Source organism: Thunnus albacares, chromosome 8, assembly GCF_914725855.1.
Source record: "Thunnus albacares chromosome 8, fThuAlb1.1, whole genome shotgun sequence".
Taxonomy (NCBI): domain Eukaryota; kingdom Metazoa; phylum Chordata; class Actinopteri; order Scombriformes; family Scombridae; genus Thunnus; species Thunnus albacares.
The window spans coordinates 25,145,858-25,171,788 of NC_058113.1; the positions used below are offsets into that span (position 1 = coordinate 25,145,858).

Sequence of the window (25,931 nt, forward strand, 5' to 3'; positions counted from 1 at the left end):
AGTTCCACCAAATAGTGATTTTTCCCTCTGAACTTCTCAAGTGGTTTCATTTCAACAAGTGTTCAAATGATCCATTACTTCACCAAAAGTCAAAGATAAGAAAAAAATTCCAAACACTGAAAACAGATTTGTGTATCAGAACTTTGTTTTTTCTTCTTTCTTCTCCCATTAATCATCTCAGATTTATCTGGTGACCCTTTGGAGGGGCCTGACCCCTAGGTTGGGAACCACTGGACTAAACTATCTAACTGTGTATAAAGTAGTTCAAACTAGGTCCACCTCCACCAGCGACAACAGTAACTTGCTGCTTACACACTGATGCCTCAGTATTAATAATCTAATGATGTTGTATATATTGTATATATGTTGTATATAATCATATATCAGTCACTGCCCAATAAGTACTTTTTACTTTAACACTTTAAGTACATTTTGCTGCTAATACTTATGTACTTTTACTGTAGTAGGATTTTTCATGCAGGACTTTTACGTGTAACGCAGTATTTATATATTGCTGTATCGGTACTTTCATGATCTGAATACTTCTTCCAACACTGGGGTCTAACAGTGAGTCTGTCTGCCCTAACACACTTGCCTGACATTTGCATATCTGCAGTGCAGTTCCGCTTTCAGCCTCTGGGGTGTGACAGTAAGATCATCAACAGTTCCCTTGCACTTTTTTTAATGGCAAAGAAGAAGTTTCAGATTTTTGGGGGGTGAGGGTGAGGGGCTGGCCTTTTTTGTTCCGCTGGAGAATCCTGCTTGAACGGTGAGCAGGAGCACAACAGACCGAGAAGAAATCACTCAACACCGCGGACAATCGGCTAAATCACGGCGCCGGGGGGGACCAGCCCTGCCCAGAGAAGGAAGGCTGGGTATAAAGAAGACGGTATCGCTCCTCCGCTCTGCCGCTACTGGCTCCAGGGTCAACGGGCAGACAAGCAACTGGCAGCTATCGCCGTTAGCCTAAACTCCTCTGCGGGTCTGGGGGGTTCTGGTAAGGGGCAGGGGGCGGGGGTACAACCGAGAAAGGAGAAGACTACACGCCGAGAGGAGGGGGCTGGAAGTCTGAGACGCTTCCAGCCTGAAGGGGCCGGCGGTTTGGCCACAGCACCCTGGACTAGCTAGCTTGTACCCGCGCGGCTAAGTGAATGGGATGGAGCCGGGACCGTCTGGTGCTGGTAGGTTTATTTTTACTTTAGTAGCCATCATGCTATCAATCCGGATCCTTGAGGTATGGCTGCAGCTATAGGCTGCAATTGAAAAAGCGGGGCATCGTAGCCTGGCCTCGGCGTCAGGGGGGATGTACGAGGAGGCTTGGTGACAACTCCGTCTGTTGCAACGTTTAGAGAAGAGAGAGTAGGGAGATGGAGGGGCTCCCTTACAGTATGCATGCACAACACTTAGTATAAAACGTTATTATTTATCCAGATTTATAGCCACAGACAAGCGCTGACAATATCCCCAGCCATGCGCGGGGGCAGGGAGGTCGTGGGAATCTCGGTGAGGAGGGACGAGGTGAAGCCCGCCTTCAAGCAGCAGCCCAGCAGCATCTGGCTGCACCCCTCACACCAGCCTCCCTTTTCACTGACAGCTTCTGGTTGCTCACAGCCCTCAGGTAGTCTTTGCTCACAGCCCTCAGGTAGTCTAGACAGTGTTAAACACCAATGACTTACATGCACACACATGCACAGGCCGAACATCTGCAGAGAAAGATGAATTATTTATTTATGTGAAACCAAAAATATTCCTCAATTGTGATGCCTGCTCGTCTGCTGTTGGAGTTGTCAGACGCTGGTTTTAGATTTGGGAAGACTGAAAAACGTGCAGTGCGTTGCATTTGTGTGTGTGTGTGGGGGGGATTTTTCTCTGCATGCTTCAGTTAGAGATTTACAACTAGTGCTTATCAGTATCAGCAGTGATCATGTGTGTTTTGCAGTTTTCATTGATGATACTGAGGTGTGGAGGCAACCAATTAAAGCACTGACTTTATCAACTTTATGCCCAGGTCCGAAGTCCATTTATTGTTGTGGAAAATCTTGAGCTCTGCCTTTTATAATACAGCCTTGAACTGGTGGAGGGCAGGCTCAGAGTTTGAATGCTGGCTTTTTTTTTTTTTTTTTATACAGAGATAGTTTTGAGCTCACAGATCCTGTTAACTATCTGAATGCTCTTTGGATATGTCCAGACTGTCTTTATTTGCACAAGAAGGCCTGAATTTGAAATTACATCGTCATTCTAGATACTACAACCGTGACTTAAGTTGAAAAGGCTTGTTTTTATTTTTTAGGATGGGGGAAGGGTCCCCGGGGCCCCTCATCTCAAAGTCTGTTTTTGTGTTTGAAGTGTAATGATTCAATGTGCTATTTTCCAAGATTGAACTGACTGCCATGTTTAGCTCATGGTCAACAGCCAATTGTTCAGAGAGCCAACTAGTTTGGCCAAAACAATTGGTGCATAATTGGCCTGTTCCTACTCATTCATGTGCTTGGACTCTTGTGATGTCCTGACGAGGGACGGGGTCTTCTAGTAAACATCCACTATTTCATATTTTGAGATTTGAAAGGGTCATTTCACTTTTATTTTTTTCTGGGGTTTTTTTTTCTTCACTTTGTTCTTAAATTTAAGCTCAGTTGTTCTCATCTTTTACCATTACCTACACTGGAGATACTACTGAGCTATTACTGTCGAAAAATGAAGCTAACTAAAAAAAAAAAACAACCTGTGTGAAGTACTAGTCATTTGAAAATGTGTTGCACTGCAAAGCTGACCAAATGATCCCAAAACACAGATTTGGCCATTAATGACTGAAGTGCACTACAAACAAACATGTTTCCCCCAGGTAAAATAGTTATTCCCACGTGGTTTGGGCTTATTTCTTGTTACGTCATTGTAAAGACAGTAATAAGTGAGTGTCTTCATGTTGTGATGCAGCACCAACGCTCTTTATGTCTTACCGCCCGGGAAAGACTGCTATTGTCTTGGGATATGTGAGAGCCCTGGCTCCCCTTCTCACCATCTGCCTTCACTGGCACGAGGGCGAAGTGTGTGTTATTGTGTGTGAGTTTGCAACGACCACAACACACTCTACACACCCACATATTCACACACATACATGCTGTTTTGCACACAGTGTATGTGTGCTCATCACATGCCTGGTGTCTGTGTTTATCGTATTTGTCAGATGTGTTGTAGCGAAGTGTGATTCTACATACTCTGCTAAACAGAGCATCTTTCTGTGTTTTATGGCTAATTTTACTCCTCCTGTCATTTTGGCATTTTCAGAAGTATGTTTGACCCAGGGATTTCCATAGCAGCTATTTAAAGCAGGGCTTTTCCAGTTTTGGATACACAGGCGCCCTGGCCCAATGTGGGAACATGCTCACTGCAGTACCAAAAAGGCCAAGGTCTCTTCAGCATGACCACAGTGGCACCCTGCCTCCTCCTCCCATCTCCTACAACAGCCCCACACACATACAGGTCCCCCTGATATCCATGACAATGCTGTGTTGCCGTGGTGTCTCCATGGTGAGGCTGGGAATGTAGAGGGGGGCCCCCTGTGTTTGTGTGCATGAGTGTGTGTTCGCCGTAGCAAGGGCACTCCCTCTGTCTGAGTGTGAGATGGAGGAGCAGGGCAGCTGGGGTCTTTGTTGTGGTGGAGGAGGGCTGTTCTCTGGGGACCCAGAGGTTAAAGCACTGGGCCCCTCTCAGGCAGGAGTCACAGCTAGCCTCACATTTAGCACCCAGTCTAGGAACCCTTCTGTATTGACATCAAGACTGGCTCAGACTTGTTTTTAAGACGTAATGCTGGTATGGATCATAATAGGGACTTATCAGTGAGATTGAAGCTGCTACTTGTGTTTTCATATGAAAGTTTTCTGGCAGTGATATATTACCTCTTTAGACCTAGATTATACAAGCCGATGCCAAATTTAACTTAAAAAACACTCATGAAGTGTTGGATACAGATAAGTTTCAGAAATTAGACTTACTTTAAAGAGCAAAATATGTCAAGGGCTGCAACTAATGATTATTTTGATTATCAGTTATGCCGAGTTCACATACAACATGATTGTAGCCCTGATTTTCCACTTGCCAAGAGTTTTTGGAGATTGCTGACAAAAGCCCCAGATCAGAGGCAAATTGGCATTTGCACGGCGCTGGGAAATCGGCGCTCGATCGCTGATGTATCGCAGATGCCCAAAAGATATCAAGCAGGCTAAATATCTGGACCTGTCAGGGAGTCCAAATCCTGAACTGTGAAAAGTGTTGTGACTGGCAATGAGGGCAGCGACAAGCTACAGCCAGTGAGAGTGAAAGGCCCAGGGTGAGGGTAAGTCTGGGGGAGGAGTTGTAACAACAAGACAACATCGACAAGCACGTCTATGGAGCTAATCTCCTGCCAAAACTTAAACAAACAAAACATGTTTTACAAATGCCCTACGATTAACTAACAAACACAGTATGGTTTTCAAATTCAAAACACCATTAACAAACTAATGCATTTTGTTTTGCAAATACAAAACATTTCTACTAAACAAATACATACATCATGCTTCAGAAACAAATGCAGCATGTCTTACAAGTACAAAAAATATATCCTACAAAAAAAAGAAACGTGACTTTTGGCACAGTCTTTCTGCCGTGATTATGCTTAGGATTTTCTCACGAATGTCCTGAGTAATTCTTAGAGCAGATTGAACAGCCACTTCATGGAGTATTAAAAATTACATGGCTTCAGTCCTTTCTTAGGAATGGTAATGAGGTGTGGTTTTCATTGCCTTCACTTGTGTTCAATAAATTGGGAGGTATAGTCCTGTCACACTGGAAAACAATTTATCAACATATTTTCAGCCCTCACAATGTCCCACTTTGGAATAATAGAGTCATATTAAGTAAAATAAAATCTATATTTATGGAAGACTGGAAGATATGGAAGAAACAGATATGGTCAATTGTGCATCTAATGCATGGAACTGGTAATATACTTGAAATTGGATGAGTTTAATAATAAATATAACTTGAATTGCTTTTAAAAGCTAGATTAAGGTGACACAAAACATTCCAACAGTACTCATTCAGTTAATTAAAGACAATCTAGATAAAACTCCAATGTCTAAATTACAAAATATAGACTATGTGGATTTTTTTACGTAAAAAAGGTGCAATAATTTCTTAGGCAATATTTGGTAAATGCAATGTACCCTGGATTAACAAAGAGGACACTTAATCTCAAAAACTATGGAAAAACTGAAATATTGGCTATAAGAACAAAATTCCTAAGATTTCCAATTCCTAATAATATCATCATCCATAACAAAGTACTATATACATATATGTTGCTTTGCCAAATTACCACCAACGTGGAATGCACGAAAAATGAATTTTCTCTATCAAACAAATATATAAAAAAGGTCAAAAGCGCTCATGCCTGGAAATTCTACTTATGTCTGAATATAATCTATTCTAGCCCCTTGCTCAGTTCCTTATTTTTTATTTAATTATTATTTTAATGGCTCAACTTGCTCTGCTTGTATATTCCCTCTATGTCGTTGTTATTTTAACATTGTGGGCAGCGACAGCTGGCAGTGGCTGTTCAATCTGCCCAACCCAACCTCCTGGCACACTTAAAGGTGCAGTGTGTAGGGTTTAGTGGCATCTAGCTGTGAGGTTGCAGATTGCAACCAACTGAATAGCCCTCCCCTCACCCTCCCCTTCCAAGCGTGTAGGAGAAACTACGATGGCTGAGAAACTCAAGAAAAGCGCTAAAAGGCCCTCTCTAGACCCAGTGTTTGGTTTGTCTGTTCTGGGCTACTGTAAAAATGTGATGGTGCAACATGGCGGGCTCCATGGAAAGTGACCCATTCCCTATGTCAATGTAAAGGGCTCATTCTAAGGTAACGAAAACACGATTATCATTTTCAGGTGATTATACACTAATTAAAACATACATATAAATAATATATTCCATTTCTGCCACGTCTGTTCCGCTACGTTCCACTAAATCTTACACACTTCACCTTTAAATTGACTCATAGTGCCACCTGAATTACTCTGGACAAGACTGTGCCAAAAATCATGTGATTTTTTTTTTTGTCTTTGTATGATATATTTTTTTGTACTTGTAAGACATGCTGCATTTGTTTCTGAAGCATATTGTGAATTTGTTCGATAGGTACGTTTTGTATTTGCAAAACAAAATGCATTAGTTTGTTAATGATGTTATGTATTTACAAACTACTCTGTGTTTGTTAGGGCATTTGTAAAACACGTTTTGTTAAGTTTTGGCAGGAAATTAGCTCCATACATGGCTACAAGAAAAGTTCTGCGGTCTGCTTGGACCCAAGAAATGGAGGAAAATTTAGTTGAACTTTGGCAGGAGTACCATTGCCTTTTCGATGATTGCTGGATTCTTGCAGACATCCATTTTTGGAAGAAAAAAAAATGCTGTCTCACGCATGGTATCGCATCATTTCTCGTGTCACTTCTTCCGTGTGTTTTCTTGACAAAACGTATTTTGGAGACCAGACAGGCTTGTATGGGATTCCTCCTCGTGTAAGATCTTGTAATGTGTGACCCCTTGTTGCCGATTATTCACGTAGTGTGCAAACCACGACGACTTCAACATTCCCGATTAAAAGACAGAAAGTTGTGTAGTGTGAACAGTACAGTGACCTGACAACTTTGAAAGTCATGTAGTGTGTGCTTGGCATAAGCCTGTTGATTATTTTCTTAATTGCCGATTAATCACTCGGTCTATAAATGTTTAAAAGACTGTGAAATACGCCATCATATGTTTCCAGAGCCTACTGTCCCATCTTCAGTTGATTGTTTTGTCTGATCAAAGCAGGGATATGATCAGAAGCATTACACAACTGTAGGAGTTGAATACCATCAAAAGTCACACTTTGCTATGTAAAGAAGCATAATTTTAATATGTCCCTTCTCTTCTTGTTCTCTTCTCCCCCTTCTCCCCCTTGTTCATCCTCGTTTCACCTAATCTGGTTTTTGGTGCTCCTCTTTTTTATTCCTTGTCCATATCCTCTTCTATGGCCCCTTATTTTATCCCTTCTATAACATACCTCTCTCCCCTTCACTGGCCTCCAATCCACAATTTGCTGCTTAACTGCTTCCCTCTTATTGTTTCTCTTTTTTCCTATCTCTCCTCTCCCTTTTCCTGCCTTCCTGTTGTGCCACTCATTCTGTCCACCTATCACGTCCTCTCGGTCGCTGCCTACGCTTCCTTCCCTGCTTATACCCACATTTCTCGCCCTTTTTGCCCTGTCCTCAACCACTTCCTTTGGCACTTCTCACTCCTCGTTCAACCGTTCTTTATCTCTCATGGCCTGCCCTTCCTCTGCTTTAACTTGTTCTTTTTCTGTCCTCCCCGTTGCTTCATGCACATCCACTCCCTTCATTCCTACCCTCTATCCTTAAACCTCTTTGCCCCTGTCACCTGTCCTTGTCAATGGCTCCCCATTCCCTGTTTGTCCAGTGCCCATGGGGGTCTTCCCCCCACCCCTGCAGCAGGTGTTCCATGCCCCGCGCCGGCCAGGCATGGGTACCGTGGGCAAGCCCATCAAGCTGCTGGCCAACTATTTTGAGGTGGAGATCCCAAAGATGGACGTCTACCACTACGAGGTGGACATTAAGCCTGACAAGTGCCCCCGACGAGTCAACAGGTAACATAAGAAGACTGGTTAAACCTGCCACATCACTTATTTTCATCCTTCATCTGATCATATTGTCACAATGTTCCTTGTACTTCTTGTATGTGATGTCCCACATTGATCTGGAAGATCATGTGTCATAAGTGGTTGTTAACTAGCAAGACATGCATTTTAAGCAGTTAACAAGCAGCTGAAATGTCTGCAGTTTGAAGTTGGATAATGATAGCCCAACAGCCGCTTGTAATCACTGTTATCAGTCTGCAGCAACAGCCACTTTCAACATGAACAATGCAACTGAGATTTAAATGTATTTATATGTAATTCTCTGTAACAGCAATTTATCAATTTAAACAGCTTGGTTTCCATGTGTTTATTGACAAAAAACTGATGCAGTTAAAGCAGAGGTCTTCAACTCTTAAGCAGATTTTTTACAAACTTTAACATGTGTTATGTTTTGTATGTTTGAATTGGAGAGCTGCATTAAATATATAATGATAAATCAAGGTCCAAAAACTTGAACAGTGTGACCAGTTTTAGACATTTCCATCCAGTGAAACCTATTTTCCAGGCTTCATATTACATTGTATGCTCTGCTTTATATTGAAGGGAAACCTTATGTCAAAATCAAACCAGGTTTGATTCCAAAAACCAGGCCTTGAAGAGCATAAAACAATGTGAGAAAAGTCTATGAATCTATGCATCAGATGGCAAAAATTAAAACGCTAGCCTACATGAGTTACAGATCATCTTAAGCAGTAGGAGGCCTTCTCCCCCTGCTGCAGCAGTGTCCGAGTGACCGGCCTGGACAGATGGTGGAGTCGAAAGTGAATCATACTTAACTGACCCTTTCACCTTGACTGATGTTCATGCTGAAGAGTGCGCTCGAAGAAGTCCTCGTATCAGATGGTTGAACAGTTTGCCTTCAAATGCAGGAGGGAGGATTCTAAGGGTATTGGATATAATAAATATACTTTAAGTCAACTTTGTGATATGATTCAGCAACAGAAATTGGCAATATTAGGATGGAACATTAAGTTCAATGCTTGTATTTAACAAAAAAAAGCAAAACAGGTACTTATAAAGTTATTCTATTTACGGTTCTATTTATGATCTTCCTTTGGTTCACTCAATAACTATACAGGCTAGCATGGAGGATCAGAAGATTCAATATTAAATTTGTTTCATGAAACTTTTAGTCTCTAGACAGTTTTTTTACTGACCCCATCCAAATGTTTTTCAGCTGTAACAAATTAAAAACAATAAAAGAGCTGCCATGTTCTTGATTTGTCACATTTATTACTTAAATCTGAGCTAGAAACAGCACATAAACATAAACAATAAAATTCAGGAGGGAAATGTGGTTGTTGTCTGTCTGCCTTGCTGATTTTTTTTTTTTTTTTTTTTTTCATCATGGCTCTCCAGAGAGCCAGTTCCTTGAAAAAGACGGTCAATTCTGCCTTTGAGGGTAAATTGCAACACAGCACACAATACGTTTCTTCGTGTTTGATCCAGTAGAATCCATCTTCTTAAGAAGGCATGAATGTCATTTTATCCTTTTTTGCTCATAGCTTTCTCCGCTTTTGGTTCCACACTGAAATTGTAGTGTCATGCTTGTGACTGTGAGGTGGCTGTCAACAAGATATGATTGGCTATCATGTACCACAGATGTCTTTTGTGTGGAGTCAGATGTCGGGAAGGCTAGAAGCAGGGATTTAATGCGTGTATATAGGCTAACATGGTTTTTGTCAGTTTTTTGGCACCAGCCCAGTCACTGAGCTCTCAGGTTTACTGTCCTGATTTAGCTTACCAGTAGCCTCGGGCCATTGGATAAACATCAAAAATCATTTAAGCTGGAGAAAGAAGGGTGTGAAAGAGAGAGAATCTGAAACCTAGAAAACCTCTATTACTGCCACTTTAGAAGAGTAGCAAAAGTGCATTCAAATAATAATAATTATTCTATGTTTTCTCAAGCCAAAAACATCATCTGGCTATTTGAAGCCAGATGTTATTAAACAAATATGAGGTAGTTATTTTTGTTGATGTATGTTTGAATCTGTTCTTGCATGTTTCCTCAAGACAGATTAATTACTTTTCTCAAAACCTAAAAGGGATAACTTGTTTTATTGTTTATTAACACAGCTGTGAACCAATAATAGTGTCCTCATATAACATTCTGTTTTTGATTAAACAAACAGCACTTCATTCAAATCGTTCAAGTTTTCAGCAGAAAGACAAAATTGTTCAGAGAATCCTTGAGCTTTGTTCCCTTTCTAATGAACAAGCATGTGAATAGAAACAAACAATTGAAGCAAGTCAGTAATCTCTTAATTGTAATTAAACATCATTGTGGGCTCAGGAAAGATAAAACGAGAATCCCTAAAAAATAGAAGTGTTATTACCGTCTTCTCTAACATGCAGCGGAGGTCTTTGAGCTTCAGTCTCCTTTGGTTTAAGGATTTTAGACAAAGAGTCCAAGAAGGCATCCAAAGGTCGAGCCCTTTGACCTTTCCTTTTCAGAGCGGCACCTCATCCCCCACACTTATATGAAGGCCAAGGCACCATGCATTGAAAGGTGGCCCCCCGCCCTCACCCTCACTCTTTTTGTCCTTGCCTCTCCCCCCGTGACCATGAGATATTGCATCCAGCAGCTGCATCCTGTGTGATCAATATTCCATCATCTTGAGAACTGCCCCCTCCCGATCACAATAGATCATCCTGATCAGGCGACGGGTTTAATTGGCGGAGCTGCTCCTTTTCTGTCTCCCAACTCGGTGTAATTGGCGGTGCATAATAATGCCACATTGTGTTTGTCGCTTTCTACAGGGAGGTGGTGGAATACATGGTGCAGCACTTCAAGCCCCAGCTCTTTGGCGACAGGAAACCGGTGTATGACGGCAAGAAGAACATCTACACGGTGCTAGCGCTTCCTATTGGGAGTGAGAAGGTAGATGTTTGCAGTGGTTTTGTGTTACACAGAATAATTTGCACTACTCAGTGTTTTTAATCCCCTGTAAAGCATGTATGTCTACCCCAGATTTAAAGACAACACCACAAACACCTACTGTTTTACACAACACTCACTCTCTGGTTGGAAATCTTGACTTTTAAGGTGTAGCTGAGTATTTGAGTACAAAGTGCTCTATATCCTATAATTTCCTGACAATTATCTATAATCAACTATGTAAATCATATGAAAAGACCAAAACATACAATTAACTGATTCTACATGTAAGTACTATCTGTGTAGCCAAAGCTTGATATAACTTATTCCTTTATGCAACAAGTCTTCATTGTTAAAAATGATTGAAAACAATGAGCCACACTGTTGCATGGGATGACATCTTCCTTCATTACAACAAAACAAGGGTGCTGTTTATTTTGGGTCGGTATCACATATGCTGTCCCGCTGTAAATACTCAAAAAAGTGCACCAAATCTGTGACTAAATAATCCCCAACAAATGTTCTATTTACTCCTGTTTCTGCAAAGTAAGAGAAAAACTACAGTGTACAGCTGTTTCAGGAAATTATTTGGCTCTTTTTTTTTTTAAATTAAAGGTTTTTTTTAAGCCTTTAACCACAGAAGCTTCACTTAGAACAATATTCCCTCTTTTCTAACCCTAAACCACTCTGTGAAACCACAGTCTGATCCGCTGACCTCTGAGTAGCTCCACTGGAGCAGTTTGGGTTAAGTGGTGTGCGCCTCAGTATTGGTAATAAGAAGTAAGGGGCAAGTGCTGCTTTTTCACTTCCCCACCCAGGTCATCATGCTGGTCTGGGGATCGAACTGGCGAATAACTTCCAGTCACAAGCCAACTTCTCTAACCTTTTTAAGTGACTCATTTTAAAAAAATTTACATTTGCAGTAGCAACACTTGGGCTTCAGACTGAGAGTCACAGACAGGAAGAGTGAGTCAAAAAGTCCAAAGAGACAGACTAATGCAGTGTATGTTTTGGTCTTTTCATGAGATTTGTTGACAATAAGAAGAACCTAGAATATTGCCAGCCTTATCGATTTAAATATACAAACCTATGTACTGTGATATATGGTCATATTTAGGAGCCTGTAAAGCAGCATAAACAAAAACACAAGAAAGCAAGACCATGCAATCCCATTATGGGTTGCTGTAATGTTGTAAAGTGATGTGTAGTAAGCAGGAAACTGTGCTTATGAATGTGAAATAATTTGTTAAATAATAAATCCATCTGAAATGGGGTTTATCCTGCACTTACAGAGCCTGATAGTGTGCATTTCTTATTAATAGTTTATCCTTATTCAAGGTCTTGGCTACTGTGCTCCTCCTGTAGCCTTGTTCTTTACCTGTCCTGTCTGTTTCTGTCCTTTCTGTCCTCTATCACTTTAGGTGGATTTTGAGGTAACAATCCCTGGTGAGGGTAAGGACCGAATCTTCAAGGTGTCCATCCGTTGGCTGGCCAAGGTGTCATGGCGCCTGCTCCAGGAGACTCTGGTCAGCGGCCGGCTGCAGGTCCCCCTCGACTCAGTTCAAGCCCTGGACGTGGCCATGCGCCACCTAGCCTCTATGAGGTATGCACAATTTCCCTCTTATTTACACCAGCACAAACACATACATGAATACACATACTGCTTCACCCACTACCCCTCTGAAGGAGTTCAGGTAGATAAGCAACAGTCAACATCAACGCCATGTTTTTGTCAAGCTCATTCTCTGTTGACATTATAACCGTGCAGCCTTGCAAGGTTAACTGGGTTGTTCTATTCACTTGCATCAGATCATCATAGCTCCAGGGGTCAGAGTCACTAAACAAAAGATGCTTGTTAGCTGAGACCTGTGTGAAAGTGTCCACTGAACAATGCTGAGCAGCAGAATACAGAATACAGAATACATACTTGATAAAGACTTGACCTGAGAATGATCAAAAATCGACAGTGTCAAGTCACAGATGTTTGAGAAAGACTGTTTTTGTCAGTTTCAGAGGAAGGCTTTTCTTCCCTAAAACTCTAGTTTCGGTGTTCCGTGTGTTGTTTTTTTCCCCTAACTTCCTATATGAGACAACAACTTTACTGGACATGAACACTCACACTGAGGTCATGCTTTGAATTCGGTTAACTCATTTTGCACATTCATCATTTTTAATTTCATCTCCCCATTTCCTCCAATTAGGTACACTCCAGTGGGCCGCTCATTTTTCTCCCCACCTGAAGGATACTACCATCCACTGGGTGGGGGGAGGGAAGTCTGGTTTGGCTTCCACCAGTCTGTACGCCCTGCCATGTGGAAGATGATGCTTAACATTGATGGTGAGTCACTGAGGACGAGCTTACCAGAGTGCATGTAGTCATTCAATGATGTCAGTGTGTTTTACTGAAATTGCATGACTGGGCAGAAACAGGGAGAAAGAAATGTTAAAAGTAAAATCTACTCTGGGACCAAAGAGGAGTTGAATCATTCATTTATTTTTTATAATTATCATATCATAAATATAGGCTGCTCCTCACCTTTCTATGACTCCCTGTAACATGATTTTTTTCTCCAGATTAATGCCTTAAATGTTGATGTCAAGGCTCATTTAAGTTGTTGACAACCATGCGCCTTTGTGAAGTTGCTCATCCCTGACTTGAATAGATTTAATGCTGCTCTCTGTCTCCCTCTAGTGTCTGCCACGGCCTTCTACAAAGCCCAGCCTGTAATTGAGTTCATGTGTGAGGTTTTGGACATTCGCAACATTGATGAGCAGCCCAAGACTCTCACTGACTCACAAAGGGTCCGCTTCACCAAGGAGATTAAAGGTGGGTTACTCAGCAAATAACGTGATGAGCTCAAAGCGAGAAAATACCTTGTCTAAAGCTCTTCCTCATTTTATAACTAACCAATGTAATTTAGAAATCTCTGTAGAGCCTATAATTAAGATAAGATAAAGCCACTTGTTATCAGCAACCTTTCCCTTTTAACTTTGTGATTGTGGTGCTCTGTTATTTCACCGGAACCTCTTTTTTTTTTTTTGTCTGTCTTTCTGCATCTGTATTAATGCGTGTGTACCCCACTTATTGTTGGCATTACCAGGCCTGAAGGTGGAGGTGACCCACTGTGGCCAAATGAAGAGGAAATATCGCGTATGCAATGTCACCCGACGTCCTGCCAGCCACCAGACGTAAGTACAACTGTAGAGAGCATTACATTATGTTAATTTGCTGTATAATAAGCAGCCAGCTATGCATGACTGCTTTGTACCTTAAATCAAATACACCCATTGTTCATGTTAATGCCTACATCTATAAGGACGTCTCCAAATTAGCTGCATATTACACATCATGTTTCTTCTCTTTTCTACCAGGTTTCCCCTCCAGCTCGAAAGTGGGCAGACAGTAGAATGTACAGTGGCCCAGTACTTCAAGCAGAAGTACAACCTGCAGCTAAAATACCCCCACCTTCCCTGTCTACAGGTGGGACAGGAGCAGAAGCACACTTACCTGCCCCTGGAGGTGAGGAAGGGTTCAAGGATAATTTAACCGTGATAACAGTTTGTGATTTAACCACTAGTGAGGGTTGCAACAACATGTATGCTGTCTTTAAACTATTTTGTGGTACATCCAGGATGTGTCGTATATGAATAACCAATGTCTACAACCTAATGACTTTGGATTTACTCGTTCCAGGTTTGTAACATTGTAGCAGGACAACGATGCATCAAGAAACTGACAGATAATCAGACCTCCACTATGATCAAAGCCACAGCTCGCTCTGCACCTGACAGACAAGAGGAGATCAGCAGGCTGGTGAGTTGTAAACATCACTGGTGGGCGGAGGACACATCAACCGACGTAACGATATTGTATAAGAAAGTATGACTCAGTGATTTACAGTGTAAGTCACAGAGACAATGACATATGATGGATTTCTTTCACTCTCCCCCAGATGAAGAATGCAAACTTCAACCTAGACCCGTACATCCAGGAGTTTGGGATCAAGGTGAAAGATGACATGGCTGAAGTGACGGGCAGGGTGCTTCCAGCCCCTATCTTGCAGTACGGAGGACGGGTAATACATAGTTAATTTATCAACTCAAATGAATAGTTATATTTAAATAAAGTTATGATAGTGAGAGCCTGGAAATAAAGGCTTAAAAAAAAACCAAAACCCAGAATCTTTTCATATATGGTAGTACATAATTTTGCTGTGGATCTGACCTAATTTGGTTTAAACCTTCTCTCCTTTGGTCCTCTCTTCCACAGAACCGTGCCATAGCTACCCCCAACCAGGGAGTGTGGGACATGAGGGGGAAGCAGTTTTATAATGGCATCGAGATCAAAGTGTGGGCTATTGCCTGCTTTGCCCCCCAGAAACAATGCAGAGAGGAGGTGCTCAAGTAAGTACTAATGAGTGGTAGCAATGGGAAATACCTTATATGATATTCCCCAAAATATTCTATGGCTGTATTGCATTTGATAGTGGTAAGTTATTAGATGCAGTTTTTATTTTGATGTTTAGCAGGAAAAAAATGCACATTTACCATCTCGAAGAAGTGATTTCTTTACACACATTACACACACTGTACAAGACAGTAGAACCTTCAATACAAACAACGAGCAGTGAAGCATTAAAACCTCAGCTTGCTTAGCTGAATTCTCTCCCAACTGTTCTGATTTCTTCTCAGGAACTTCACAGACCAGCTGCGTAAGATCTCCAAGGATGCTGGGATGCCAATTCAGGGCCAGCCATGTTTCTGTAAATACGCCCAGGGAGCAGACAGCGTGGAGCCCATGTTCAGACACCTGAAGAACACCTACTCTGGACTGCAGCTCATCATTGTCATCCTGCCAGGGAAAACTCCCGTCTATGGTAGGAGATGTTGTTTTTTTTTTTCTTAAATATACAACATAGTGGGTCTTGAATGTGAATGATTAAGTACAGAGAGAAAAAAAGATTTTAAAATAGTCTATAAACTGCTAAAACATCTAAAGACATACTCGCCTGTCAAAGCGTCATCATCAAGAATCATTACCAGTCCCTAAGGATCATGGTGTTCTTCACGTCCCTTTTTCCAAATTGTCCCCTTCAGCGGAGGTAAAGCGTGTGGGAGACACTCTCCTCGGCATGGCCACGCAGTGTGTCCAGGTGAAGAATGTGGTGAAGACGTCACCTCAGACACTCTCCAACCTCTGCCTCAAGATCAACGTGAAGCTGGGAGGCATCAATAACATCCTGGTTCCTCATCAGCGGTGAGCTTCTGTTCGAGCTGCTTTTGAATTAGTTGTAACCTTGTGTGAGCCATTCATACCAGGCCACTGCCACAGGCCTTAACCTGGGAATGCAACTGTTCCATACATGTCAACTTCAAAATAATGTGTTTTCTTAACTTGATTTCTATATTAAAAGTGTATTTGGTCTCCTTATGCAACAACCTACACTTAAACTTGAAGTATTTGAAGCCTACAGCGTCCTGCTAGATGATCTATATTGACCCATCTCAGCATTTCAAGCCTGTAATGATCATATAACTCCTCAAAAACAACCCCACACCGCCTTCATGATTAAGTGTAATTTGCATCTCCTCCTCCGTTTGCTTTTGTAGGTCAGCAGTGTTTCAGCAGCCGGTTATCTTCCTGGGAGCAGACGTCACGCACCCTCCTGCTGGAGATGGCAAGAAGCCCTCCATTACTGCTGTAAGTCTCATAGATAACACCTTAACCCTTAGAGGCCTTCGCATTCAAATTCACATCCCTTCTTCTCGGTTGATTTACTCACAAAGGATTCATCGCAGTGAGGTGGAGCACATATCAAATGAAATGGCACGACTTGAGCTTTCCAACAATGCCAGTTGCTTGTCTATGCAACGAAGTATTGGTGGGAAAAATAATTTTGAATTTATATCAAATTTAATCATAGTTACAATCTGTATATAGCTCTGCGTCCATCTCTGCACCCATTAATGTTGTGTGAATTACTCATGAACTCTTCATTGCATGGATGTGGAACACATATCACACACCAAAGTAATCATGCTATGAAGACAGATCAAACCTCTGCAAAGTAATATCTTTACTAATTTCTTTACCCCTTTTCACACTCCTGCTTCTTGGTTGAATAAGCCACAAAGTTTTCACAATGTACCACATATTAAAATAAACAGCAGAACTCACCCTTTCTGATGATGCTCATCGTTTATCTGTACGACAAAGCGTTGAGTAATCCGTTTTTGAAATTACAGCAAATTACTGCACGGTCTCCAATATAGGGCTGACATTACATCCCACATTGTATGAAAAATAAACACAAAATGTTTTTTTTTTTTTCATTGCAATGATTCAAAAGTTGTGGTCAAAGGACCTGTGCAGGTCACCTGTGCGCAAGTAGGTTCATGCACAAATGCGCACATGCATAAACACATTTCTGTTTGGCACCAGGCACATTTTTTTCAAATTACTAAGTCATAGAGTCAATCTGCCCTTCATAATTATGGAAAGATATCCCTACTGCCAGCATTTTATGGTGAGAAACATAAAATAGCTCAGGGCTCATAGGATTAATTAAACAACACTCTCACATTAAACTCAGTCTCATTAAAAAGAAGAGACTCTGCAACTACTGTGTGTCGTACAAAGCCAGCTCACTTGTTAAATCTTATTATTATTGTAGATATTTTATTGACAAAATGATTTGTTGATTAATTGGTTCCCTGATAATAACACTACAGTGATCATCTGTGTTTGTTATTGTGTATAAAATATGGATTGTATAAAAACATGAAGTCACACAAGATGGTAACAAAGAGTCACTTTGTTACCATCTTTGTCAGTTACTGGAACCAGAAAATCCAGATTTGCAAAGGACACAATTTTGCAAATATGCCTAAAAACATATTTCTAGCTGTGCTTTAGAAGGACTCGATGCTAAAAAGACATGCATTAGAAGAAATTAATCAGAGATTGAGACCTTAACTTTTTTTAGTTTAAGAAAGAAGTTGAAGTATTTTTCTGTTGACCTAAAAACAGGGTTTAAAAAAAAAAAAAAAAAAAAAAAAAATGATATCAGCGTTTACAGTGTTGTCTATTATAAGAGGAACTTCATCTGAAGGCCCTGGCTTCACTCAGGTCTGGTGGTTGTCACTTGGTATAGATACACAAACAAGTCAGAGTAATGTATTTACACATTTCACCCAATCAGCATTCAGAATCAATCAGCATGAATGTCAGCCAGATCCTGTCCACCGTCTCTGTTTGTCATGGACTCAGCAGCACCAAATAGAGCAGCTTTGACACAACCATGGCTAAATGTGGAGTGAAACTACAGTTTATCTGGTAGATAAGTCGTCTTTAAGTACAACGGATGCTTTCCAATGCAAGAACATAAGTCATCCTGCTGCCGTCTTCAAAGCCCTTAGAAACTTAGTTTAACTTTTTCTTTATTTAAAAGTATGCACGTTATGTTAAGTGAAAGTAAAATACTAAAGTAATTTACAGAAGTATAAATAATTGCCATAGTGTAGTCTGGCTTCTCTGATGACTGTCCAGATGCTACGTCGGCAGGGGCATTCCATTTATAGGCAAATGAAACGAGGGCATGTAAATGATGCAAATGACCTCAAGATGTCATACAAAAATAAACGCACACAATTGCGGTTGCTTGGTGACAGTGGCATCGGTGCACAGCGATTAATCTTACAGCCATAAACTGTATGGTTGAGGCAGTAAAGCTGCATAAGCAAATCAGAACACTGTAGAGCAAATCTTTTCACATTCAGCTCATATGTGATTATTTATTATCATTTTGCGAAACCTTGAATCCTCATAAAAATGGGGAGTTATGTGTTTTTTTTTTTGTTTTTAAACTGTTAAATAGATTACATATATTACATAAACCTTGGGCTCAGATAACTTGGGAAGGACATTTGTAAAGAATTGTGACATTTTCATAGGCTAATCAGTTAATTGATGAAGTGAAACAATAATAGTTTAATGAATAATTAAAAGTATTATTAGTTTCAGCTTTAATAAGTGCTGTGTACTCTCAGGCCGTTCATAACACTTATAAAGACGTAAGACTGTGGAACTAAAGTCTTTTAGCCGATTAGAACATTTCAACACACCAACATGTTTCTTTTTTGATGCTTTAAAACAGTGGTAAATAACCCGAATCACTCTGCTTTGAAAGACCATTTCATGAGAAACGTCTGCAATCAATTAGACGTTTTGTTTAGACTTGGATACACAATAAATGAGGCTGAACAAAGAAAAAAAAAAGTATTAAGAAAGGAATTAGTGAGGGATAAGGTGAAACAAATGGCTCATCACTGACTCATGTTCAAAAAGGAAATGACGTCAATCCTCGTTTCGCCCTTGACCTCAGCTCGGCTGTGGTTGGCTGCATTGTTGCCTAGCAATTATGACAAACTATTGAGTCACACACACAGAGAAAGAGGATGGGAGAGGAGTGGCTATGTCTTGATCATCACGAAATCTGGTGAAAAAATATGATTTGTAGTGCAGTGCAATGATTCTGAGGGAAGAAAAATAAAAGGTTGATGTGGAGCCTTTACTTCCCACCAGCAGCCACTAGGGGATGCTAACGTACAAAAACACATTGGGACAAATGCTTCATAACCACTGTATGAAAGAACAAGAAGGCTGTTGTCATGTGAGGACTGTTATTACACAACAAATAATAATAAGTATGATGTCTTTGTATTTCTTATTCTTTTATATATATATATATATATATATATCTTTTGTACAGTGACTCAAGAATAATACAAAATTGAAATTTAGGAGGAATAGTACAGATGATCTGATGCAAATTTGAAGAATCAGGCCACAAATATTTTTAAATTAGTGACAAAATATTTTTCTTAAAGTGCCTTACAATAACCAATCGCACACTTTTTTTGCATATGTGTTGCCAGTGGGAATCTAATCACTAACCCTGACAGTGCTATGCCCCCCTCTCTAACTCTCTTTCCCTCTCTCTTCCAGGTGGTAGGTAGTATGGATGCCCATCCCAGCAGATACTGTGCCACAGTGCGAGTCCAGAGACCCAGGCAGGAGATCATCGAAGATTTGTCTTACATGGTGCGTGAACTGCTGATTCAGTTCTACAAGTCGACCCGTTTCAAGCCCACCAGGATCATTTTCTACAGAGATGGAGTTCCCGAGGGACAGTTGCCGCAGGTATGTGGGATTGGATGATTTTTAGACTCTGATGGATTGTCCAAAATGTGCTAAAATGTGTGATTTCCTATTTATTGCCCAATTTGTATAATGACACAATGTCGGCAAAGGGTGTTTCAGCATTTTTCTCTGATTGTAAATGGTGCTCTTTTTCGTAGATTCTCCACTATGAACTCCTGGCCATCAGAGATGCATGCATCAAGCTGGAGAAAGACTACCAGCCTGGCATTACCTACATTGTGGTGCAGAAACGCCACCACACACGTCTCTTCTGTGCTGACAAGTCTGAAAGGGTGAGCTCTCTACTTTTCTCTTTTCATACTTGCATGCTGGTTTTTATGTGTGTTTTTAAATAATTACAATCTTTTGTTTTTCTTTTGATAGATTGGGAAGAGTGGGAATATTCCTGCAGGGACTACAGTGGACACCAGCATCACTCATCCCTTTGAGTTTGACTTCTACCTGTGCAGCCATGCAGGCATACAGGTAATAATGACAGAAAGAAAAAGTTTTAATACTGAAGTTTTTGAAATCCTTGAATGAATTGTAATAAACTGAATACCTCTGACCCCAGATCCCATGTATGTCTCCTGCTAAGCCATTTTTTTTGCTTACTCTTTTAATTTCACTTTCATCTCTTCTCTGTCTGCAGGGTACCAGCCGGCCATCTCATTACTACGTCCTGTGGGACGACAATCGTTTCACGGCTGATGAGTTGCAGATTCTAACCTACCAGTTGTGCCACACTTACGTGCGTTGTACCCGCTCTGTCTCCATCCCCGCGCCAGCCTACTATGCTCGTCTTGTGGCCTTCCGTGCCCGCTACCATCTGGTGGACAAAGAACACGACAGGTTAGTGATATTATGCATAATATAAAACAGGATTTCTTTTAAGACCCACTGCACATAGAAACAGTGAAATTGATCTTTCATAGTACTCATTTTGACGCCTAAGGGATACGCCCCCTAGTGACACATCTCAATCATGCTCCTCCTTTAATCAGTAGCTTTCTTACTGAGTTGAGAAACTGTGCTATTTGTGACTTTTTGTAATTCTCATCATTCTCATAATCACACATGACGGGTCATTGAGCTTTGTCCTGCATCTTCTCTCGTTGTCTTTGCAGTGGAGAGGGCAGTCACGTGTCTGGTCAGAGTAACGGTCGGGACCCCCAGGCGCTGGCCAAGGCTGTTCAGATTCACCACGACACCCTGAGGACCATGTACTTTGCCTGAGCTACACCAACCATCACCACCATCGTTCCCTCCCACCTCATTTCTACCTGAGTGGGCAGACGGCCCACCACCACCACCTCATCCCCATCCCTTATTCCCAATGACTACCCACTACGCATACTCCACAGACCTGCCAGTCAATCACCCAAATCCAAGAAACATAAGGCCCTTCACCTGTAAAACACAGGCAGACTCTACAGCCTCATGCACTCAAAAGGTTATGAATATTATTATTATTGTCATTTTGTTGTTTTTACTTTACCAGGACTATTGCTCTTTTTATGTTGAATTTTTAAAACGTCGGTATTATTATGTAATTGTATTGTACGCTACCTTCACACTCCTATGTATGCAAGTATGCAATACGGATGGGAGGAAAATAGGCGATAAAAAGAAAAAAACTTTTTTAACTGCCACCACGATGCTGCCTCTTTACCCATCTGAATGCCGGATGCCAGTGTTCCAAGCCCCTTAGTATGGGGATCCTCCAGAGGGGTGGTACTAGGCACGCACACTTACATGTGTCATTTTAACGTTGTCATGAACTACATTCATGTTTTTGAACAATGTTATTTTTTAAACAGCCTTGAGGAGTCTGAGGTATGGTACATTAGCACTTAGCGTTAGCATGTAGGTGCCACCAGTCCTGCACATAAGAGTTTGTTAGTACATGAGAGGCTAGCCCTCTGGTCTTTATATTAGCAGAGACTGAAAGAGCAGGTGTAGCATATCGTAGATACATGAGTGAATTCCTGCCGCACTCTTTGTGCTGGTTGGCCAGTCCCTTAGAGAATTAGCCTATAGAGGCAAGCTTAGCGTAACAATAGAGGGACCATTTGCATAGAGTGTATCAAATATACTTGCACCCCATGCACCTAAACCAGCATTATTAACCAGCCAAAAGTGATGCCAACCAATGGAAAAGGGGCACTTGAACAGGAGGATAATTTTTTTTATTATTTTATTATTTTTTTTTATTTCTGTATGCATCGCTCTTTTAGGATTTACGAGGCACTTTTTATTATGTATTGATTTTTATTTTACTTCAAAACGGTGAGACTGGTCTGTCCAGAGGCTTGACACACAGACTGCTTTGAAGTTTTCACACCCAGACTTGCATAGCTTTCAGAACAAAGAGGTAACTAAGGCAATAGGCAAGGTCATCACTCCTCTCTAGATTTGAATGCAGGCAAATACAATGTCTGTGATCACTTAAGTGCTGCAAAGCTGAACTCGCATTCAGCAGTTGACCTTGCTCTGATCATTCTGCACATTCCAACATGTATCGGTGGAGATCAGGCCACAGTGAACTCTAAAAACCTCCACCCGCGCACTTCTTTGCGTACCTATACACACACACCTATCCTGCACCTGTCCCATTTTTACACAAAGCTCTTCCCTCTGCAGGCATTTACAACTCATAGCCTGGATAGCAGAAGCACACAAATCACAGTCCTTTCAGTCTCTTTCTTAGCATGTAGAGACTTATTTTCTTCAAATGCACTTGTCCCCTTATTTCCCTTCCAAGCTAAACTACACGGACACCCACCCACTCATCACCCTTTCCATCCTCTCCTTCTCCCCTTGCTGTCTACTCTCACTTTTAACATCGCACACCTTCAGCATCCCCTGCCCCAATCCCCTAGCTTGTGTTAGCCAATCCCCATTGGTGCTCTGTGTGCATGGGCGGCACAGATAGGGGATTGCTACAATGGACAGGGTGGGCCACTTTTACTACTACTTAATATTCCCTGCCTTTACATCTAGTCACTTTCTGGATTTATGAAAAAAATGCATGTAATTATTTTTTAAGACTGGATATTCTGAGCCACCTTATTTTGGTTTCCTTAGAGGTAGGAGCCTCGCGCTCACCACTGCCTGTCAGTCGTTTTGCCTCGATTGTGTAATGGTTATTAAGACTGCTTTTTTTCTTTGTCATTATTATTATTATGAATATTGTGACTAGTGTCAGAGTGTATCCTCAAGAGGGCACTGTGGAAATGGTCTCAAAATTCCACCTCAGTTGCCCTTTAAGCGCCTCAAATCTTGTCTGATGGTCAGAGCCCCTTTGAGCGGAAAGGGATCAAAAGATAAGAGATCAGATGAGTTTCATTTTTAAATCATTGTTATGAACTTGCATAATCAAAATGCCTTTGTACACTGTTTTACTGATCCTTCATTGTGTCCAAGGTGAATTGTATATATAAATATATAATAACCTGTTATGTATTTTGGCTCACCGATTGCCGGGCCTTTCACAGTTGGGGCAAGTGTTCTACCCCCTATTCTGTGCTAAAAAGAAAAAAAAAAATCAGTCTGGGGGCATTTCCAAGCACCACTGAATCCAGATGCAGTTCTTCACTCACTGAAGCCACAAAGCACCTTGCAAAGTGGGGAGACGAAATGGCAGTCACCCTGGAAATGCATCATGTGGACACTGGAGAGTCCACTCCTCTCCACACAGCCTCACTGTCTGACTAAGCAATATTGAAGCCACTGATCAAGAACAGTCCTTGTCATAGCACTTCCCAATAGATTTGAATGAAAGGACATGGAAGCATATTATTTTGGCTCTGTATGTGATAGTATGGGAACTCTGTTGGGGAGGGTTATTTTTTAAAGAAAATAAAATTGTTTTTTATTACTCCTGGTTTTGTTTCACTTACTTATATCTTAAATACTGTATGGTTTACTAGATATCAGTTTAATCTATACCATGGATTGTATCTATATGCTCAGAAACTAGCACCAAGTCAGAATAGAATACGAATGGATTGCAGCAAGTTTACACATTTTACATTAAAGAACAGGTTCACAATTTTTCAAGTGTGTCTTTAAACAACAGTCAAGTGTCCATATGAACACTGAAAGAGGTTTTCCTCACTGTAATCGTTCCTCTTGTTCATACTGGCTATTAAAAGATCCCCTTCATATGTGCTTTCAAAAATCCAGTGTCCATGCAGTTATTTGTGCAAAAATGTATTTAAAAGTTTATTTGAAGCTTATATGAGGCTTCAGCAGTCTGAGTTAGTCATATCATGTGGGTATCTACCACATTTACAGTCTTTTTAGCATCAAATTCCCTTTTTGTGTTTCTTCAGACAGTGTTTCCCTATTGAGCTGCGGTGGAAGAATAGTAACAAAAAGAGGGACTTTGGCACTAAAAAGACTAATGTTGAAAGATATCTACTTGATTTGACTCATATGGACAGCTGAAGCTTCATATTAGCTTCTGATAAGCTTTTAAATAGATTTTTGTACAGAAGGAGGCTTGTGGATTTTGGCCCCCATCACTAATATTGTAAATGCATTATGAGGGGATCTTCTAATGGCCAGTATGAAGAGGAGGGATGATTATGGCAAGAAAAACCTCAGTGTTCATTTGGGCACCTGACCATTGTTTTTAAGACAGACTTGAATCTACTACAGCTGATGATAGGTGGCTCAAAACTCTTATTAATTCATAGATTCTGATTTATGAAAGGCTTTTCAAAAAGATATATTATCCACTAATTTATTCATAGTATTGTAAACGTAGGGTTACCTTTGGATGAAGGCGGAGCTGGTTCTTGACGTCTGCTGACAGAGCCACAGAGCCCACCTCTTCCTGTCGGTGTCAGAAAGGCAACTTCACCATATTTAGCTGGCTTGCCGAAGCCCTGCAGAGTTGATCTGTCAACCAGACTGAAAATCTTGATACTTATCGGCGGATACAACCCGGTGCTGACAGCTTTATTCTCGCACCGTGACACACACTATAGAAGACGACATCGTTGGGATACGGTGCTTGGGAAACGGAGCCGTGTCAGCGGCTGTTTTTAATGCGATAAAAGTAACCGTCGTCTGACAGAATTCCAACTATCCAACTGCCGAGCTAGCCAGCTAGCTAATTACTGTAGCTACGCTCGCTCGCTTTGCCGTAGATACGAATTTATGTCGTTTCTGTTCATGTTCAGCTATCGGTAGGAATTTATTTGGACTCATTGACCCCGCTGTGATGATCTCCTGACAGCTCCTCTCGTCCGTTCCTGCCACTTTTCTAACCCTAGCTAGCGAGCTAACTTGGGCTAACTAGCAGGTTTTTTACTGCCTCAGCGTCGCGTTGAGCAAGCAGTAAGTAAGTTAGCTTTCGCCGTGGCAGTGAAATCCGATTGGATACGTTGACCGTGTATAAACGGCGGCGTGAGGACACGGGGACGCCGAAGATCCGGCCCCGGCCGGCGAAACGACCGTACCTAAAGGGCCCCTTCTGACAGCCTGCAGGGAGGGGAGCTACAGTAGTATAGACCGGGGCACCCAGCCACTCAGCGCCGCAGAGGCGTTGCACTGCCGAAGGAGGCACCGGATTGAACGGAGGAAGAGTACCAGACATTTGACAACTGTGATCCGGGAAGTGAACCGGGCAGGGACCTCATGAATGGAAATCGGAACTACAGGTAAATGATTACGTAGAGTTTTTTTTCCCACCAAGCTGTGGACTGTTTTATATGACATGTTTCAGTAGAAGACGGTGGGGGTTGTTTCAGTTGTGCTTCGCAGCCACCGTAAAGCTTGAGGGTGTTAAACCGTGGCCAGGGAGTTTTTTTAGCCTCTGTCATTTTGCCTAAACATGAGTCACAGTTGAAATGGTTTCATTTAACGAGACTTTTCGTCATGCGAGAGTCAATTCAACTTTTCCCCTTAAACTTTAAAGTAAAAGTAAAACATGTGGCTGTTGTAATCAATGTATACATCAAGTAATTTCCCCCCCGAGGGTACAGATGAGTTAGAAGTAAGTTCAGTCACTGTAATTTCATCACCATCGGTCAGGTGTGTGGCTTCATCTACCAGGTGCTGTCAAGCCTGGTATTCCCCTCTGTTATCAGAAAGACACCCACACCAT

General features: G+C 41.4%; 2 protein-coding genes and 2 long non-coding RNA genes across 6 annotated transcripts in view; 2 read left to right on the forward strand and 2 right to left on the reverse strand.

The window, feature by feature from the left end:
* The first annotated feature begins 666 nt into the window (after positions 1 to 666).
* Positions 667 to 23,693, forward strand: ago1 (argonaute RISC component 1). The gene is made up of 19 exons (XM_044359416.1): positions 667 to 1,181; positions 7,496 to 7,682; positions 10,494 to 10,614; positions 12,033 to 12,214; positions 12,813 to 12,949; positions 13,304 to 13,438; positions 13,713 to 13,800; positions 13,984 to 14,131; positions 14,306 to 14,425; positions 14,565 to 14,687; positions 14,882 to 15,015; positions 15,304 to 15,488; positions 15,709 to 15,868; positions 16,222 to 16,312; positions 19,619 to 19,813; positions 19,972 to 20,106; positions 20,198 to 20,299; positions 20,466 to 20,665; positions 20,941 to 23,693. The coding sequence occupies exons 1-19, from the start codon at positions 1,157 to 1,159 to the stop codon at positions 21,047 to 21,049; spliced, it is 2,577 nt and encodes an 858-aa protein (XP_044215351.1). The 5' UTR covers positions 667 to 1,156; the 3' UTR covers positions 21,050 to 23,693.
* Positions 7,735 to 10,482, reverse strand: LOC122987516. The gene is made up of 2 exons (XR_006404511.1): positions 10,070 to 10,482; positions 7,735 to 8,613 (listed from the first exon to the last, which is right to left on the reverse strand). It is a non-coding gene; the product is annotated as an uncharacterized LOC122987516 (long non-coding RNA).
* LOC122987513 lies at positions 12,122 to 24,682 on the reverse strand. Of its 2 annotated transcripts, none has more exons than XR_006404509.1 (3): positions 24,594 to 24,682; positions 20,565 to 20,642; positions 12,122 to 12,207 (listed from the first exon to the last, which is right to left on the reverse strand). It is a non-coding gene; the product is annotated as an uncharacterized LOC122987513 (long non-coding RNA). The 2 variants fall into 2 exon arrangements; XR_006404508.1 differs by lacking the exon at positions 12,122 to 12,207 and adding an exon at positions 15,868 to 15,963.
* The window catches only part of LOC122987511 (protein argonaute-3), a 42,387-nt gene continuing 41,062 nt past the window's right edge, over positions 24,607 to 25,931 (forward strand). The window contains exon 1 of one of the 2 annotated variants that reach the window (XM_044359414.1): positions 24,607 to 25,485. In XM_044359414.1, the coding sequence (XP_044215349.1) occupies positions 25,467 to 25,485 (19 nt within the window). In that variant the 5' untranslated portion in view covers positions 24,607 to 25,466. The remainder of the gene's footprint in view (positions 25,486 to 25,931) is intronic. The other variant, XM_044359415.1, reaches the window with a different exon arrangement.

Coding starts and splice junctions, on each gene's coding strand:
- ago1 (XM_044359416.1), top strand. CDS start 1,157: ATGGAGCCGGGACCGTCTGGTGCTG. Junction 7,683..10,493: donor TGCCCCCGACGAGTCAACAG/GTAACATAAGAA, acceptor CGCTTTCTACAG/GGAGGTGGTGGAATACATGG. Junction 20,107..20,197: donor GTGCTGACAAGTCTGAAAGG/GTGAGCTCTCTA, acceptor TTCTTTTGATAG/ATTGGGAAGAGTGGGAATAT.